Source organism: Lampetra fluviatilis, chromosome 11 (genome assembly GCF_964198595.1).
Source record: "Lampetra fluviatilis chromosome 11, kcLamFluv1.1, whole genome shotgun sequence".
NCBI lineage: Eukaryota > Metazoa > Chordata > Hyperoartia > Petromyzontiformes > Petromyzontidae > Lampetra > Lampetra fluviatilis.
The window spans coordinates 4,885,912-4,905,864 of NC_136285.1; the positions used below are offsets into that span (position 1 = coordinate 4,885,912).

At 50.7% G+C, this 19,953-nt stretch overlaps 1 protein-coding gene across 4 annotated transcripts in view; it reads left to right on the plus strand.

Moving 5' to 3' along the window:
- The window catches only part of LOC144934738 (SLIT-ROBO Rho GTPase-activating protein 1-like), a 212,778-nt gene that overhangs the window by 145,693 nt on the left and 47,132 nt on the right, over window positions 1–19,953 (plus strand). For all 4 annotated transcript variants that reach the window (XM_078860826.1, XM_078860828.1, XM_078860827.1 and 1 more), the window contains exon 8: window positions 19,789–19,890. In XM_078860826.1, coding sequence (XP_078716952.1) covers window positions 19,789–19,890 — 102 coding nt within the window. The remainder of the gene's footprint in view (window positions 1–19,788; window positions 19,891–19,953) is intronic.

Consider the following 19,953-nt stretch of genomic DNA (forward strand, 5'->3'; position numbering starts at 1 on the left):
GAGTGCCACTCAGAGGTTAGTTTCCAGGGGGGAAGACTTCAACCTCGATATGGGATTTCATAAGAGCAGACCTTACATTATAACCAGATGCCAGCTCATCGAGACAAACCATCGCTTACATTACCTCATTTATTAAGTCACATGACTGATTAATATGGACTTAATTTGTAACCAAGTGACAGATGGATGTGACAAATGTGTTAAAATGTCGGGAACAAAGCATACAGAACCATAAACATTTTTTAAATACCAAATAATGAGAATTATAAACATGCATTTCAAAACTTCATATTTCAGTAAATGCATTTAAATGAAGAAGAGCATCTAGTGCATCAGTACTTACATTTATATACTTGACCAATGAGTCCAGCATTCATCTTATTGAGCAATGAGTCCAGTGTGTATACAGTACATTAAAAAGCATCAGCTCAGAAGTGACAATTTGTTTTCACGTGAAAGAGATGCAATACCACTCCGTTTGTTGAAGAGCATCATGGTAGACAGAGTAGCTTTCAAATTGGCGTTGCGAGTGGTGTATTTATATGCAATATATGCAACGGGTAAAGGCGCAGCCCTGAAATCGCTTGGTCGGGCCACTGCTGGTGGAAGGGCCTCCCACGCGGGGCAGTGTTAGACAACCCCTGTAAGAGGGTATTTGTCTTACTTTGTCATGCTGTTTTGAAGGAATATAAATACAACAAATATATATTGCATTGCGACTTTCGCATTTGCTTTTGGGACATAACAGGCATTCAGTGTTAACGCTTCCATGGGCTTCAATGTATTACTGTGACCTTTTTATATGTTTAATAACTCTGGGCATTTATGCTTTGCCCGTAGTTGAGCATGCCTCACTGATGAGCTCTTGTGAGATGCCGATTGGTCCTTGAGTCCTTGGCACATATATGGCCTATTGGTGCCAACCCAGGATGGCCCGTGGTCGCTTTTTACGAGCAAACATTTTGTTAAAGAGAGTCATCGTTTTGGAAAGGATAACAACAACCTACGTAAATAGCAAACTTGTCCATAAAACAGACAGTATTTTTATTTGGCGTTATGCCCATGATGGAACCTGGCAGCATTTGGTACCAGAGGTGGTACTGACCAACCCGACCCCCCCCCCCCAGCTCATGGGCTAAATGTGTCTCTCGTGCTACTCACCGCCTAGTGCCTCACTGAAGGCTTGTCAGCCGAAGGGTGATACCTCACCACGCCTATGGACTGCGTGGAGAAATTTACAGTACACTGGCAAATGTATACGGGGACCCAGGGATGTTGTCATCACCGGTTAATTTTGGGACAATTGGGTGTGCAACATTGAGTGAAGGGATGCCTGCGAATGCCAGTGGATCTGTAGGAGTCTGCCACAGTCTGCAATATGTCAAAACATAGCAACCTGCATTTCACATAAGTACTTGAATTGGCTACAATTTAATACGTTTGATGATCTGTAAACTATACAGTTGCGTATTGTGAATCAAAAGGGGTGGGGGGGGGAGAACTCTGAATAGTGTTGCTCTTCCTGACTACGATCTAGCATGATTACGGTTTGGATTTGTGTTTGAAGTTTAGTGTTTAGTTATTCGCATTATTGGAAGTTTTCCCATGACACTCGAGCACGTAAATGTATATTCTGTATTCACAAAGGAGCACCTGTACGGGTGATAGTAGACATCAGGGTCCACCGTGAAGCAAATTACACTTCTGTGATGTCCCACAACGTTCATGAAGCAGTGGTATAATAAGTGCTGTTTGTGAGTGCCTATTGAAGGCAATAATATAACCAGTAACGGTTGAGAACTAAATCGAAAAAAGTCATGACCTTTGTGCAAAATCATCAGTGGACATGCTGCGGAGAGAGACAGGCCCTCACCATAACAATGTGGAATTTCCACAATTTCACTTGCCCTTCCTTGCTCCTCCTATTAGCAAGGTTGGCCAAATGTACGGTGCGAAAAAAGTTCAACATACATATGTACGCAGCCACCCTACAGCTATTTTAACCAATCGGGAGATGATTTTACTTTTCTGACTTTGGGCAGAATTTTCACTGTTGAGGTCCTTAAAACCAACTCAGATGCAAGTTATCTAACCTGCATGGGGGCAAGTCACGCCGTGCACTTGTGTAATGAGACGACTTCCGAGACACGACTTGTAGAGGGTTTCTTATTTATTTCCTAATACTTTAACGACAGGGTCACAGAGTAACATAAGCGCTGACTGACTTATAACTTAGCCATCCATACAGCGACATCGGCGATAGTCTTTGGTTCTTTCGGTAAAGTCACGTAGGTAGAAAAATAAATAATAAATTACGACATTTCAATCGCAACACAAGGAATCATCATCGGGTAGAACGATACGGCAGTAGAACTACTGAACAAGAAAGGGCTGTTGCAATAAGAGGTTTTTCCAGGTTTGAGGTGGGTGTCACCCAAGGGTAAGTAGGCGGGGTCAGAGATGGAAAGGAGTCCCGTTGCCGTACATACGCACAACAGCTGCGCCAAAGGAGGATTGGCATGTTAATGCAGTCGCGAAAACTTTAAATCAACCATATAGCTGGCTGACTATATAGTGACGGCGGCGATGAAGACTGTATAGCTGGCTGGCTATGCAGCAACGACGACGACGAAGAGATGGCAGAGATGACAGTGATGACAGCGACGGCAGCCAGTACCCGAACCCATCACGACAGCCCCGAACCCCCGTTTGCCTCTCCCTTATATTCACCGAGCGTGGCCAAGCCACGCCCTTGGCCACGCCTCTCTTCTGGAACTCTTTCGCGGGTTCCAGGAGCTTCCAGTCAGATCCCCTCTTTGACCCTTGGCACAGTTACGCCCCCCTTGTGGTCACTTGCATGTGTTATTCTATACCGCACCCATACCCGTAATTAGCCCCAATGGCCACCGGATGGCATGTTGTCATTACACTTGCAACCCTCCTCTTGTGCGCTCCGGCACTACCGTTTATAGGAAGTGCTGCCCCCTCTGCTTTCTACCTCATGCCTCTCGTCTCCCCCAGATGCAGCCGCTTACTAAGCGGCAAGGGAAACGGCGATCGCACGCATGGGTGCGCGCGTGCGCATCCCCCTCCGTGTTCTCTGCTCTCCTTGATAAAGCCATTTAACCACATCATTTGCATAACTAATTAGAGGTGCTGGAATCGGCCGATGGCCGTTTTTTTTTCCGCGGCTTTTACGGGTGAGCACAGCTGGCGGATGGAGATAAATACGGAGTTGTTTAATTTCATGTCGGAGCGAGAGACGTGGAAGGCGTTTTGAGAGCTGGCAATTTCATGGACTATAGTTCCGGCAGCATTTGTCAAGTTGTCAATAAAAAAATGCAGTTATGTTACGTATGACCTTTGTGTTAAAAACATGGGCGATGATGCTATCGTTACGGATAGGACAGTTAACGGGAAAGCGTGTAAAGTCATGCAGGCACAGTTAGATGTGCAAGTCGAACATCATAGAGGCTCGCATAACGTGAAATACATTACATGGTACAATCCAAATTTGTTCGTAATGCTCTTCTATGAGTTATTTCTGGGCCTTCATCATCATCATCAGTGTCTAGTCACCACTGGATTAATGCAGCATTCCCATATTCTTCTCATCTCTCTGTATGCTGCTACAATTTATGAAAATCCAGTCACGTTCATCGCAATAAATTTATAAAATACAGACTTATGTTGCACACTTTTCTTGTTACGTCTCTATTTTATGCTCTTTAGAATGAACATTCCATCCCCCTTCAGGTTACTGCAACACACACATTACATTTACTGAGAAGTGGCAATGATGAATGGAGAAACCTGCCCAGTGATTTAAACTGCCTCCCAAGTACTTTGGATAAGGCCTGATCTCAGAAGGTAATGAGCACGTTACCTGGCAAGTGCTATGCTGGGAGGCCACCATGCATCAACAGGCGTTATAGTCTCACGAGAAGCTAGCAGCAGAGGGCAGTGTCTATTGCTGTACTCTGTTATTGGGCTATGTTGGCGGGTATACATTCTGAAACATATAACAGATTCAGAATCTTTATTTAGAATGGAGGAATCCGATGAGCTATAAAGCTTTTCTTCACAGATGTCCAGTATTGGCGGGTCACCCCCATGACTCACAGGGCATGGGGAGGCCCTCATCCTGTCATGGATTCTGAAACGGACTGGAATTGTACCAGGGACTGAGTTCAGCCACTTGGTCTCTGAGTCCAGTATACTTGCCTTGGTAGTGTGGTAATTAGACTTTTCTGCTTTGGCTGCCACTCCAAACATTATGTTGGCTGCCATTTGTTATATGTCTTCTCCAGATATAGACATCTACTCCATGTGTATACAGTACATATTAGGGGCGAGTTTGGTCATATACCCTCGGAGTGCAATGCTTTTGGTCCATCAACTTCGAAGGGGTTTTAGTCCACTTCCAGAGGAATCCTTTCTCTTCCTGTTTAAACTTTTCATTCACAGCAGACTTATCTTCATTGTCACTGTTAATATCCTCAGATTTGATAATTGTTTTTTTACCCTTCTATCTGGCAACAACACTGACACCTTTTTTACAAGGAGTCATGTTTGCATAGACCACAATACCTGCAGCCATAATGCAAACAAAAACATAACTCTGATAATGTATGCACTTTCCTTGAAGTTGATTGGTCCACACCTGAGACAACTTCAAGGACAGTGCATACATTATCAGAGTTATGTTTTTTGTTTGCATTATGACTGCAGGTATTGTGGTCTATGTAAACATGACTCCTTGTAAAAAAGGTGTCAGTTTTGTTGCCAGATAGAAGGGTAAAAAACCAATTATCATATTTTTTACTGGCAAATGAGGTTCCAATGGTGATCCTCAGACTTCTCAGTTGAAATCCACATTCATTCAAACACTTGCGGCCCAAAATAGGACATTAAGTGATTGCTATCAAACCTGTTAATTCCGATTTCAAATTAACTTTAATTCAATGTTAGTGCGTTAGTGCTTTGTTTTAGCTCAATAACTGTTAGACTTGACTTTTTAGATCACGACAAAGTTTGATGACCCCTCTGAGCCAGTTTCCATGTGCAAGATGTGTGTCTTGATAGCCTTCAAAACGTACAACTATAACTAACAGTCTACTGCGAAAATTGTTGAGCCACGTTTTTTTACAGTATCCTGGAGTCTACAAATTGAGTTGCATTTGTGGTGATTGCTACATTGGAGAAACGAAACGTCATGTTTCTGATCGTGTCCGCGAGCACAAGTCAGATCTTAAACACGGCAGAACTGATTCTTTGGCCATTGCCGATCATTGCCACAACTCGGTGGGCTCTCATGAAATTGTCTTTTCCGAGACCAAGGTTCTCTGCAAACCTCCTGGCTACCATCAAAGGTTTGTACACGAAGCCATACAAATATACAAACACAGACATAATTTCAACCGTGATGATGGGTACAAACTTAGTAATCATTGGAAAGATGTTATCAACCACGCAAAAAAGACTTAATTACACTTTTTTGGACCATCTTATCTGACAGGCACTATTTTACTTTACTTTACCGAGTGTTAACATCCCCAGTGTTTAACAGTACTCTCTTCATTGTTCAGCCAGCATTGGTATAAACATGGGCATTTTCGTTCTTTTCTATCATGTGTATCAGGCCTCCCCTCCCCCCTCTCTGTCCAATGCGTTGGCGTGTGCAGCAGTAGTCGCTTGCGCTCAACCGCGTCCACGCCGTCGCCCATCCTTTTGGCCCCGCCCCCTCCCCCTCCCGATGCGTTGTACGTGGCACTCCGTGCCGTCCTTGAGCCCCGCCCCCCTCCCTCCCTATACGTTCCATTCATTGGCTACCACATTCTGATGAGCTCCCCCCCCCTCTCCTCCCCCCTCAACTTGCTTTTAAGGGATTACATCTTGAATCATTGCCTCACTTGATGCAGCTAATCTGGCTGTGACGGTCCCACCTGATGACGGAGACTTGTGTTGCCTCCGAAACGTCGTGTTTTTATTTTTATTAATTTTGATGTTTTACCTACGTGACTTTACCGAAAAAACCTAAGAATATGAATCCATGCAGTCACGAAAGCTTCAAATCTAGAATTAGCTGGTTTTAATTTACAATTCACAGCCCCTTTTCTAATCCACTGCTGGATGAAAGCCTCCCCACGCTGTGCCGATCATGAGGGTTGCTTGCCTATAGGTCAATATTCTAGTCACTGTGGGCTGGTGAAGGTGTTGATATCACTCGCCATCGATGTGAAACATAGCCAGGAATCACTCTCAAGTTTTACCGGGTTCATACAGCAGTGGATATAAACCACTACGCCACTAAACCACTACGCCCCCAACATTTAAATTTAAACTCCCTGAAAATAATAACTTCACTTGCGCTGATAATTCTAGATTTGAAGCTTTCGTGACTGCAAGGATTCATACTCTTTGTTTTTTTCGGTAAAGTCACGTTACTACAGTGATTTTGGCTGTAATGGTTCCACCTGAAGACGGAAGCTTGTGTTGCCTCCGAAACGTCGTGATTTAATTTAGTTGTTTTCATTTTTTTTACTAGTGCTGATAACTTCTTTTTTTAAACTAGAAGCTTACATGTCACAATTTAAAGTGCTTATAAAAAAGTAACTGAAACAATCTGCTGGTTAAAAACACATGAACTTGCACTCGTATAATTCAAGTGATATATGATATAAGGGTTAATGTCCAAAACACATTTAGAACGACATTTTTTAAATCTGAACCATTGTTTTTGAGATGTGACGCACAACAAGAATTCTTGAGGACGTGTGGGAAAACGTCCTCTGCCAGCCTGCATGGCTGCCTGCTTACAGACTGGCGTCTGTTGTTCATTATATTTTCTTAGTCCGTAAAAATGTTGCCGATTCATATGTTGTAGTTGGCCCTCTGCACTGTTTAGGATGTTCTCATGAAAGCAGTTGGCATTTTTATTTTGTAATGACTTTTACCTTCTGGTCTCATTATACCTTGAGTGTGGTAATGAGTAGCTGGCTGCAGTAATAGTTGTAAATATACCTGTTCACAGTGATTGTCTAATACATTACCGGCCCCCACCCCCAACATCAGAATATATAATTTCTACAATTGACTCAGGGCTGGTAACTGAGATCACAAAGCCAATTTGACCTTACTTTCCAAATCATCAGTCTGCTTGCTATGATTACAAATATTAGTGGGAAAAATAATCCTCTTTTAAATTTTTTTGTGAGTACAGCAATGGATAAACCCACGTTCTGATGCATGCATCCTTAATTAATTCAGGCTGTATTTTAAACCAAAGAAAATTTATTTTTTAATTAATTTTACCATCTTCTTGGTACTTTCGGTAAAGTCACGTAGAAGGGAAATAGTAAAATAATAAAAATAAAACATAATAAAATACATGTATTTTATTGTTTCCCTTCTAAGTGACTTTACTGAAAGAACCAAGAAGATGGTAAAATTAATAAAAATAAACATTTTCTTTGGTTTAAAATACAGCCTGAATTAATTAAGGATGCATGCATCAGAATAAAATAATACAAATACACCAAATACATGTCTTTTATTATTTTTTATTTTTATTTTATTATTTCCCTTCTACGTGACTTTACCGAAAGAACCAAGAAGATGAATCCCTGCAGTCACGAAAGCTTTAAATCGAAATTAAATTTTACCATGTTAAAATTTTTCAAATGCCCCAAACGCCATGAAGAACATGTAGGCTTTCGCGACTAAAAAAACTCTATTATGCCATGAAGAACGCTGATCATAAAGAAGCGATTGTCATGCTGATCATTCCATTGGGGGGAGGGGAGGGGTGGGGAGGCTGAATGTTTTGATCACGAGATGCTCTTGGTACCAGGCCGATTTGTTGATGTCACTTGGTTTTGTGCTCGTTTTGGCCTGTGGTGGATGCAAGGGCTGTTTGACGTGGCGTGCGATAGGGTGGGGGGCTTTAGGGGAGGCTGTGTAGAAGAGTGACGTGAAACACAACAAATAGCTGTGCACGTGTCCCTAACGATCTTCGGAGGTAAAAATGGCACAATGAATCGGGACCTGTGCTAACAGTTAGAAGAACCGTGCTAACAGGGATAAAAAATGGCACAGTGAACAGGGACCTGTGCTGACAGTTCTAATTACCGTGCTAAGAGTTATATAAAGATCTTACTTAAAGAGATGACTAACCCTAACCCGTTTCGTTGGGACATTTTTTCCCTAGTTTTCCTTGTGCCATTTCTACCGGCCACCGCCACTAACAACATCCATGTAGATTATATTGAAATAAATAATGTGATTTGATCCTATAGATATATTACAGATATTCTAAATTATTATTATCGATGTAATTAATATACGATGTTAGTCATATAGTAAACAAGATTAACTAATTTCATTCATTACAATTTTCCCACGTGTCTCTCTGCTGTGTTTCTACTCCCGTCACTCTACACGTTTCTTGTGCCGTGTCTCCACCTCTTTTACCCCACACATCCCCGCACGGCCCCTCTCTTCACTTCTGTCCACGTCGTCCAGTGCTCAATAATGAGGTGGCCGTTGTGATGTTTCATTCGTCAACATTGGGCCACGTCGAGCAGGAGATGTTACTCTACTGGTTGAGAGAGGCACATGTATGATTGTTGAACTTCTTTCGCACCGTACGTAGCCAACCGTGCTAATCGGAGGTGCGGGGAAAGGACAACAAACTAAACACAAAAAGCACGAGAGAAGTATGGAACGAGAGAGAAACTCTGTAGAGATATATGGCATCAAAGAAGCAGCAGCGGGAGAGAGAGAGGATGAAGTGAGTGTGATAGAGAAGGAACAGTGCGTTCTCTTATTCAATATTTTTCCAGGTCCGTAAATAACGCTCGAGCTAGATTTCACTGTAGTCAAGAGTGTCTCCACGTTCAATTTGGAATTTGGCAATGTTTAATATCCATCAGTGACCCTGAACCAGTGTTGGAACTTTAATATTTTTAGCAGTGGCTAGTTGCTCCATATGAAAAGTACTGTAAACCTTCCACAATGTGATATTGCTTTCAGTAACCCCCAAAGGGATGATGAGCAGACTTGATCTACCATCTCCAGCCCAGGATTTGTGCTTGCACCCTTCTATTTTATTATTATTATTTTACACGCTTTTATATTATTTAACTCACTCTGTCTGTTGTTGTATCCTCAAATATTGTAACTCAATTTTAACCCACTTCCCAATGTGGTATCGACTGCAAACTTAGTATACTTATGTCATGCTGGTGACAATACTATATTCTATCGTAAACATTTTTTTTACATTATTTTTTATGTTATGTTTCGGCTTGGGTCTAATTGTCCACGCTCAACTGACGTTGGCTGTAATTGACCACGGCCCCTTATGTTATGGTAAGCCTCGGGACCACTTCCTGGAGTCGTGGAGTTCTGCCATTACTCGTACGGTACATTTCATTAAAGCGTGTTTTAAAAAAGTTTTTTTAAATATTACTTTTTGTTTCAGCTGAGCACTCTGCCACAGTACCTCCCAAACAATTTACAGTCCGAACTCCATGGCAAGCCTGTGATTGCATCACCTTTAGCACCATGGCCATCCTATTATCTGTGGCTGTGCTTGGCCTGCCGATGAGCCCTTGTGAGAGTGAGATGTGTTTGTGTCTCCCTTGCTGCAGGCTGTCTATAGCTTTTGTCAGCATTTTTCAGTGACACTTCATGTTGCTGTGTGTTCTCACAGGAACTGCTTTCACAAATGTATTATCTTCTTATTGAGCAACCAACATTGATTGTTTTATGAGTGCATAACTTAAGTGACCTTACCTTTTATGTTATTTTTCACTGTCTTTTAATTCCATGGATACGCGTTTATAGAAAAGGTCTACGTTTTAGTACTAAATTTGACCAGTATTCATACTCTGGTTCTTTCGGTAAAGTCACGTAGGTAGAAAAAATAATAGATCACGAGGTTTCGATCGCAACACAAGCGACCGTCTTCAGGTGAGAGAGAAAGGAAGCTTCTGAAACAAGGTCTTATGTAGGCCAGAGATGGATGCAGCCCAGAGGTCGCAAACGGGTTTTAATTCCTTACCCTTACCCATACCCGGCCGCACCAGGGTCGCAAATGGGTACCCTTACCCGTACCCGTACCCGGCCGGGTACGGGTACCCGTTCCCTACCCGTACCCTACCCGATATGAGTGACACACGGTGACCCACCAGTGACTCACGGCCTACCCGTACCCGTACCCAGCCGCACCAGGGTCGCAAACGGCTACCCGTACCCATACCTGGCCGGGTACGGGTAGTCAGGTATCGGGTAGGGTACGGGTATCGGGTACCCGGTTGCGACCTCTGGTGCAGCCTCAGGGTAAGAGGGCGGGGCTAGAGATGGTCTGCCTGAGGCTGTGGAAGTGGCTACATAAGACCTTGTTTCAGCAGCTTCCTTTCTCTCTCTCACCTGAAGACGGTCGCTTGTGTTGCGATCGAAACGTCGTGATCTATTATTTTTTCTACCTACGTGACTTTACCGAAAGAGCCAAAGAGTATGGATTCCTGCAGTTAGGAAAGCTTCAAATCAAGATGGACCACTATTACCTATGCTGTAAATTTGTTTTAATATAATTTCGCCAGTGTTTTTTATGTAATTAATTTTGAGACATGGCTCATTAAAGCTCAGGTCATTAACATTTATGACCTGGAAATTGCCTCGTGAAGCCAATTAATTTCTTGCTAGACATCCCATTCACCACTCCACACACAAGTCACTCATTGTGTTTGTTATTTTGCATACGTATTTATTTCCTGTTAACTCTTAGAAATTTCCTTTGGTTAATGTTATTGCTTTATTGGAACTATGGAGCCTGTGATATATTCGTTATGGCACAGCGTGGAGCTTTATGCAACATCGTGTGAATGGATACTTATCTCAAGGCACGGTTATTATTAGCATGCCAATTAACTAAAATTAATGTCATTACAAAGGTGAATTTAAAACATCTGAAATCAATGAGGACTCGACTCATTCGTCAATAACACTTCGGCCTTAAAATATGTGTTAAGTAGTTGTTGCTGTTGCAGACGGAGGTACTCGGAGACGGAGGTGAGTTAGGGGCTTCCGCCAGGGTTTATTAACAGGTATCACTATAAGGGTTCCCTCTTCACCCCTTCCACTATCCCCGTTCCTCCAGTGACCCCGCTTACGTCACGGGGTCTCCCTTAAATACCCTCTGAGGCGAGACGTCACGTGCACTGCCCGGCGCGTGCGACCCCACGTCCCGTGATGTCACAGCACCGGACAGCGCACGCGACGCCACCACTCTCCTCTACTCCTCTACATCACCCCCCCCCGTGAAAAAAAACAGCCGACCCGGCTGCAAGCACCCCGCAAGCGGGGCCCCACACCGGACCGAAGACCGAATATTCACGAGTTCGTGTGCCTGAAGGTATAACCGGCTGCTAGAAACTAAACCTTAGGGCAGCACGGCCCCTCAAGCAGAACAGCAACAACAAAAAACAAGACAAATAGACCCCGAAGGCCTCATCCGCCGGATAGCGCCGAACGGGCGCCAGGGGCTGGGCCCGCTGAACGGCCATCAGGGCCGTCACCGGAGCCGCATCCCCCTCGAGCGGGTATGCGCTGCTGGCCCGCTCCCCCGTATGATGTCCGTCTCCCATGCAGGTGGCCCGTCAGCGGGCAACAGGCCCACCGCCGTGGCCTCCGGTGACCGGGGGGTCTCTGTCGGCCTCACTCGGGAGGGGCCTGGGGGCACACACACAGGTCGGACGTCACCTCCGTCAGCGAGACCCGGCCGGTCAGGCACGCCGGACACATCATCAGCCGGCCGCTCCGGAATTGGGGGTGGATCCCCCAGGGTAGATGGAACATAACGTTTGAGCCGGGACGGGTGCACTATCCACTGCCGGCGACCGAACCGAATCCGGACGCATTGCGGCCGGCGGACCTCCACAACCTCCACAGGGCCCTGCCAAGGGCGATGCAATTTGGCCGATGTGCCAACGGGGACCTGGGGACAATGCAGCCACGCTTTTTGACCCGCTATCCACGGGAGGCCAGCTGCCTGGTGTTTGGGCAGCCGCTCATTAGCCGCCTGCCGGCTTGCGGAATTCTCGGCAGCGGCCTGTCGCGCCTCGCGCAGCCGGTCAAGCGCGACCTTCAAAGGGGTCGGCACCGCCGACCCCTTCTTGGAGGAGCCAACGTCCATCTGGACGTGCACCGGGGGCTCCGGTTCCCTACCGTACATCAAATAAAAAGGCGAAAATCCCGTGGAGGCATGAGGGGCCAACCGATACGCCGCCAAGACCCCCGGGACGAACAGGTCCCAGTCAGACTGGGACGTGTTCACCTGGTGGCACAGCATGGACGTAAGGGTGCGGTTCAAGCGCTCTACCATCCCGTCTGACTGGGGGTGGTAGGGCGAGGTGCGGATTTTCTTGGTGCCAAGGAGGTCACACACCTCCTTGAGCAACCTAGACGAGAAATTCCGCCCCTGGTCAGTCAACAATTGTTCCGGCGCGCCCTTGTCAAACACGTACCCCTGGACGAAGGCCTCGGTGATAGAAGAGGCCAACTGATCGACCAAAGGCCATGCCATGGGCCAACGTGTGAGGTACTCAACGCCCACCAAGAGGTATTTGTGGCCCCGTTGGGATGCAGGGAATGGCCCCAAAATGTCGAGCGCCACGAGCTCATTAACGCGAGAAACCCGGATGGACTGCAGCGGGGCCCGGTCCCGGACAACTGGGGCCTTCCTCCGCGCGCAGTCGTGGCAACCCTTTAAAATCAGTGCCACGTCACCTTCAACACCCGGCCAGTAATAGTCCCGCTTAAGGGTCAATAAGGTCTTGTGGTAGCCAAGGTGCATAAGCTTCTCGTGAATGGCTCGGGTTAATTTACCACGCAGGCTAGTGGGCACAACCACACAATAGCGTTCCAATTGGGCATCCCAACGCATGAGTAGTCCGTCATGCACGGCGATCTCCGGGGCAGCCGACGAAGCTGAGCTCCGGGCCTTATGTCCGACACGGCGCCGTAGCTTCAGCAGAGAGGAATCCTCCATCTGCAAGCCGGACCATACCTCCCGGGGAAGTCCAAGGCCGAAATCCGCGGGCGACGCCGCACCTGGAGGGGTGTCCGCCTCGGCCGACGCGACCAACTGGGCCGCGGCGTCCCCTGGGGCCTTGCAACGGCTAGAGCCCAGGGCGCAAGCACACCCACCGCCTGCCGGCAATCGGGATAAACCGTCCGCATTTCCATGCTGTGTCCCCTTCCTGTGGATTACATCAAAGGGGTAATCCTGGAGCACTTCGAGCCAGCGAGACAGCTGACTCGAGGGCTGACTAATCTTCAGCGAATATTGCAGGGCCGCGTGGTCGGTTCGGACCGTAAACAGCCTACCGTACAAATATGGTCTATACAACTGAACAAAATAAACTATGGCCAAAAGTTCCCTCCGGGTCACACAATATCGCTGTTCCGTCGAGGACAGAACGCGACTGCCATAGGCTACCACCCTCTCAACCCCGTCGACCACCTGGGCCAGGACAGCCCCAATTCCCGTGTCGCTGGCATCGGTATCGAGCAGGAAGGGTTTCGTAAAATCCGGGTACCCCAAGGGCGGCGCATCCGCCAAGGCCGTGCGAAGCGCCGCAAAAGCCGCCTCCTCCTCCGCGCCCCAGTGAAACCTTTGGCCTTTGGCGGAAAGGGCGTGCAGTGGCTTCGCAATGGTCGCAAAATCGCGGACAAACCGGCGATAGTACGATGCGAAGCCAACGAAGCTACGCACCTCCGCGACAGATGTGGGAGTCGGCCACGTCCGGACACAAGCCGTTTTATCCGGGTCCGTGGCGACACCTGACGTGCTAACAATGTGTCCCAAATACCTCACCGATGGTTGTAGCAAGTGGCATTTCTGGGGTTTGAATTTCAAGCCAGCAGCACGCACTTTGACGAACACCGCCTCAAGGCGTTGCAAGTGCTCGCCAAACGTACGGCCAAAAACAATAACGTCATCCAAGTAGATTAGACAAGACTCCCACTGCAGCCCCGCCAAGACCATCTCCATGAGACGCTGGAAGGTGGCCGGGGCCGAATGGAGACCCATAGGAAGCCGATTGAACTCGAACAACCCCTGGGGTGTGCGGAACGCTGTTTTGGGTCTAGAGGCCTCATCCAGTGGCAATTGCCAGAAGCCGGAGAGCAAATCTAAAGTCGAAAAGAACCGCGCGCCCGAGAGGGCGTCCAGGGAATCATCCATGCGAGGCAATGGATATGCATCAGCCACCGAGATCTTGTTCAATCTACGAAAATCGACGCAGAACCGGAGACTCCCGTCCCGTTTCTTGACTAGCACAATGGGGGCACCCCAAGGGCTAGTAGATGGGGAGATGATGTCCGCCGCCAACATTTCCTCGACAGCCGAGCGGACATGATCTTTTTCCGCTGGGCTAAAGCGGTGGGAATTAAGTCGTATAGGGGCTGCGTCGCCCGTGTCTATGTGGTGGTCCAAAAGAGTAGTGCGACCCAGATCAAACTTACTTTGGCTGAATACATCGGTGAACCGCTCGATGAGGTCGCGGAGTTGCCGACGTTCCCCGGAGGACAACGAGGCATTCTCGTCGCACAACGTGGCAATCCATGATGCGTCGGGGTCCCCCGTGCGCATCACGCCCGCCACGACCCCTCCATCCGGGGCAGCGCTCTCGGGTGGAGGAGCCGGGGTCGCGTGTGCCAAAACGGCGCCGGCCGGGACTACGACCGGCAAGGGTCCCGAATTGAGGACCTGCAAAAAAAGGTCCTGGCCCCCCGACACGGCTGTCAAGGCGCCCACCAACCCCTTCGTCCTTGAAAAGTAGCTTGACGGAGACAGGAGGATACCCGTCTCCGTGGAGCCCATTTCGAGCGGTTTGCGCAACCTAAGGGGTATCAGGATTTGTGACGCCGGTGGTACGGTCACCGGCACTTTATTCAAGGCCCGTACACCGGCGACCAAGGGAGACAGGACGGTAGGCGATTGTAGGAATTTCAGCCGCCTCCCTGACGGCATTTCCACACAGCCCTGGTCAACGAGAATTCGGATGGGCATCCTAGACAAAAAGTCGGTCCCCAAGAGGCATGGCACTGCCAAGGTCCTGGAGACCAAAATCGGCCCGGCCAACTCAATCTCGTCAACCCGAACCGACGCTACAACGTGGCCCAAGATGCCCAAACTGCCGCCGTTCGCGGCGACACAAGCCCCGCGAACCGGCCTTAACGGACCCACGCTGCGGGGTAGCAGCCCAAAAATGGCCTCCGAAATAATGGTGGCCGATGCCCCCGTATCCACCAGGAGGCGAACGTGCACCCCTTGCACATATCCTGCCACCGCTGAGGAGCCGGCAGCTGCCGCCACCATCCTATGCGCAAGTGCATCCCAGTGGCGGGTCTGTCTGGGCCATTGAGGGGGTGATGACGATGGTGCACCCGACCCTTCGAGGACAACCCCATGACGATGGGTCCTAGCCCCGCTAGATGCATGAGGTGAAGGGAGCGGCCGCGCAGATGATGCGTCGCGACTCGCCTGGGGCCCCGGACCCGATGCCAAGGAGGGTCTAGGAGAAGGTGGAGTCCCTTTTCCAAAGGCCCCCGGGGCATTCCGGCAGCCCCGCTCAATGTGGCCCCGCTGACCACAGCGGAAGCAGGCCACCGTGTCCGCCTCCTGTGGACGGGAAGGTCCCGGCCGCCCCCGCTGCTCCGGACGGCGACCACCCGCCCCCCTTCCTCGACGATCGGGCACCGCCAGGGCCGCGAGGGTGTCCACCCCCTGAGAGGTGACCCCCCCGTCCGGCGCCGGGACCCCCGCACACGCCGCCATCTGAGGCCGTTGGCGGAGGGAGAGGTGCGCCTGAATGTTTTCGGCGACCGCCAAGGATGTGATCTGCCGATCATTGTTGATCGACAGAGCAATTCCTAGCTCCCTTGCCAGGTCAAGCAGCTTCCCCAAGGCCATAGAATCAAGTGCCCTGCCGTACAGGTCAGGGTATGCAGCCTGTGCCAGGGCCAGGAGCGAGCAGCGGAAGGCCAGCGGCAGTTCCCCCTCCTCCCGCCGCCGCAATGAAAACTTTAGCTGCGCGGTGGACGGCGGCTCAAAAACGTTGGCCATTTGGATATAGGCCGCCGGGAGTGTAGCCCGATTGGCCGGATGGATGGACTTGAAGGCCTGCAGAGCCCTTTCGTCCAAGCAGGTCGGAAGCGCCGGCAAGGCCTCCTCCATGGACCAGCCGACCGACATGTATGCCGCGTCGAACCGGTCCTGGAAGGCCGACCAGTCGCCTCCTTGCGCGACAAACGGCGCAACGTCGGGTAACCGGCGCTGCCATTGGCCGCGCGGCGCCGCGAGGTGTGGAAGCCAAGCGGCACCTGCGGGCCACCCGGCGGACGCGACGTGGTGCGGCGGTGGCAGCATTGCGGCTCCCGCGGGCCACGCCGAAGACGCGGAAAGGTGCGGTGGTGCTGCGGCTCCCATGGGCCACGCCGTAGGCGCAGCGAATTGTGGCTGAGTTGCGGCCCCCATGGGCCACGCCGTAGACGCAGCAAAGTGCGGCTGAGTTGCGGCCCCCATGGGCCACGCCGTAGACGCAGCGAAGTGCGGCTGAGTTGCGGCCCCCATGGGCCACGCCGTAGATGCAGCGAGGTGTGAAGGCACCTGCGCTTTCGCGACCCACCTGTCAGCGGCGGCGTACGAAGCCACGGCGTCGTCCCGCAACGCGGCGAGGGACCACGGCGTTGCCGAAGACGCGGCGGTATAAATCGGGCCTGCAGCGGCCCCCGCGGCCCACCCCGCCGGCGCAGCGAGGTGCGGGACAGCGGCCGTAGCCGCGGCAACCTCTCGCGACGCAGCGAGGCACCACGGAGTTGCGGCCTCCCCGGGCCACGCCGAAGACGCGGCGGTATAACACGGAGCTGCGGCTGCCCCCGCGGCCCACCCCGCCGGCGCAGCGAGGTGCGGGACAGCGGCCGCAGCCGCCGCAACCTCTCGCGACGCGGCGAGGCACCACGGCGTTGCAGCCTCCATGGGCCACGCCGAAGACGCGGCGGTATAACACGGAGCCGCGGCGTCATCCATGACAAGGGACGCAGGCACGGCGAGGTGCAGAGCCGCGGCATCGCCGGTGGCCGGCCCCGTGAGCGCAGCGACAGGTGGAGCCGCGGCAGCACCCGCGGCCCATTCCGGCGGCACGGCGATGTACGGGGCAGCGGCAGCTGCCGCTGCCCACCCCGGCGGCCCGGCGAGGACGGCACGCGCGTACTTACCCGGGGCCCCCCCGGCGGGCGCAGCTTGATGTAGAGCCGCGTCGTCGCCGGCGGCTGGTCCCGCAGGAGCGGCGTGCCGAGACACCCCGGCCGCGTCAGTGTAGAGACGCGGCGTCGCGGTCGCCATGGCAGCACCCGCGGCCCATTCCGGCGGCACGGCGATGTACGGGGCAGCGGCAGCCGCCGCTGCCCACCCCGGCTGCCCGGCGAGGACGGCACGCGCGTACTTACCCGGGGCCCCCCCGGCGGGCGCAGCTTGATGTAGGGCCGCGTCGTCGCCGGCGGCTGGTCCCGCAGGAGCGGCGTGCCGAGAAACCCCGGCCGCGTCGGTGGAGAGACGCGGCGTCGCGGTCGCCATGGCAGCCATGTCCGCCGGCCGCCGCGTCGCAGCCGTAGTAGCGGCCGCATACGTCTCCCGAGCCAACATGGCCGCCGCGGATTGCGTCGCAGCCAACATGACGGCCATTTCCGGTGGAGCGGTCGCTGGGAAAACGGCGGCGCTTTCAACGTTGGCAGTTGACAGTTGCTCCCGTCTCGAGTGCGGGGCGGTTGGCTGCGTCCGTGCCTCCACCTCGGCCAACCTGACGGTCAGCTGCCCCACCGCCTGCAGGAGCTGGTGCAGCAGAGCTGCGGGGACGCTTTCCGTCTCTGGCGGCGGCGGTGAGCTGGCACTCCCCGCAGCCGAATCCTCCCGCTCCGGCCCGCTCGTTTCCATGGGGACCGTCACCGGGGTCCCGGGCTCCGGGGTCACTGCTGGAGCCTCCTCTCCGCCTTCGGCACCCTCCAAGTCATTTGCCGGTGGGTTCTTACGCCGTGCGCCCGCTTTTGACATGTTGGCGACGGTGTAAACTTCTGACACCAGTTGTTAAGTAGTTGTTGCTGTTGCAGACGGAGGTACTCGGAGACGGAGGTGAGTTAGGGGCTTCCGCCAGGGTTTATTAACAGGTATCACTATAAGGGTTCCCTCTTCACCCCTTCCACTATCCCCGTTCCTCCAGTGACCCCGCTTACGTCACGGGGTCTCCCTTAAATACCCTCTGAGGCGAGACGTCACGTGCACTGCCCGGCGCGTGCGACCCCACGTCCCGTGATGTCACAGCACCGGACAGCGCACGCGACGCCACCACTCTCCTCTACTCCTCTACATATGTATTTATCGAAGGTTTTTTTCGTTTCAGGCAATAGCCCTTCTTTCAGAGCGCCTCCGATTAGCACGGTTGGCTACGTACGGGCAAACGAAGTTGAACATACATACATATGTGCATGCACACAGCACACGTGCCGTCAAGATGAGCCATTGGGCAACGAAGAAGGCCACTGCCCAAAACTTTGACTGTTTTTCTATATTTCCTCCTTTAAGGCCGCAATGTTATTGACGAATGTGTTTTGAATTTCATGTTGTTGTTGTTAATTGTGCTTGAGCACCGCTGCCAACGCAGCAGCATCGCCACTTAATTTGTTCGAAATGCATAAGGGTTTAACAAACTGTACATCACTGCTTGTATAATGTTTAACATTAACAGCCAGGGCTTCAGAAAAGCCCGACCTTAGGTCAATGGGCACCGTTTAGTATGTTGTTCTCAAATATTTTGTATTATCTCTTATACATAGAGAAAAAAAACGGATGTAAGATCAAGGAAATGTTTTGTACGAGTGAGACGCAGCGAGTGAAACGCAGTGAGCCATTCAACAATTCTAAAATATAAATTTGGATATATCTGCCGTCTTAAAGCAGTTGCATCTGAAGACGTTGTACAGAAAGTGGGATGTTATGCACCGTGGGGCAAACTAAAAGCAGGGAGATGTGTCTGATGTGATATTTAAGACGGGTCACGAATAGCAGACAGTGATAGGCAGAAGAGAAGATGAAGGTCCTGAGTCTAGACCTGAACTGTGGGAGGGAATCAGCAGCATGGATGGTTGGGGAGAGGGACTACTAAAAACTATCAACTATTTTTTTATTTTACCAGTTAAGGCCCACTGAGCCACGTAGCTATTTTTCAAAAGTGACCTGGCCGCAAATGATCACTCAACGGAGTGGCTTTGCACGCGGAAATGTATAACAGCCAAATACTCTACAGGGGCCAACAGCTGCGAAGGAGCAACCTGACAATGATCAGCAGTTGAATGAGGGCTTTTAACTGAAGGTTTTAGTTGCTGGAGCCTAGAGCACATTAAAGGAGATAGGGCAAGATGAGCGGGGAGGGGGGTAGGCTTTGGAAATTCCTTCGAGGATCTTGAAGACTGTGGAAGTGATCTGCTAGTTGATGTGAGATTAGATCTGGAACTGGTGGAGAGTTCTTAGGTCTGCGGTGATGTGATCATGTTCACAGGTGGCGGATAAGGAGTCTTGCAACGGCATCCATTTAGAGTGTGGAGGTAAAGAATTTTGGGAGGTTGTAGGCTTCAAATGCAATCACGTTGGTGATCCTGAAACGATTGTATCATTCGAATTTCCGTGCGATTTCAAGATCCCTATTTTTGCTCTGACGGGGTGTGCAGGTGACCCAGGTGAATGCCCAGCAACCGGTGCAGCTTGAATTGGTGTCGCGCTACCAGCAGCTGCAGTCGCGCTTGGCCACTCTGCGCATCGAGAATGAGGAGGTGAGGGCTTTGTGGAGCGTGACACTCAACGCCCCTGTGTTGCTATTCCGAACATTGTACTTT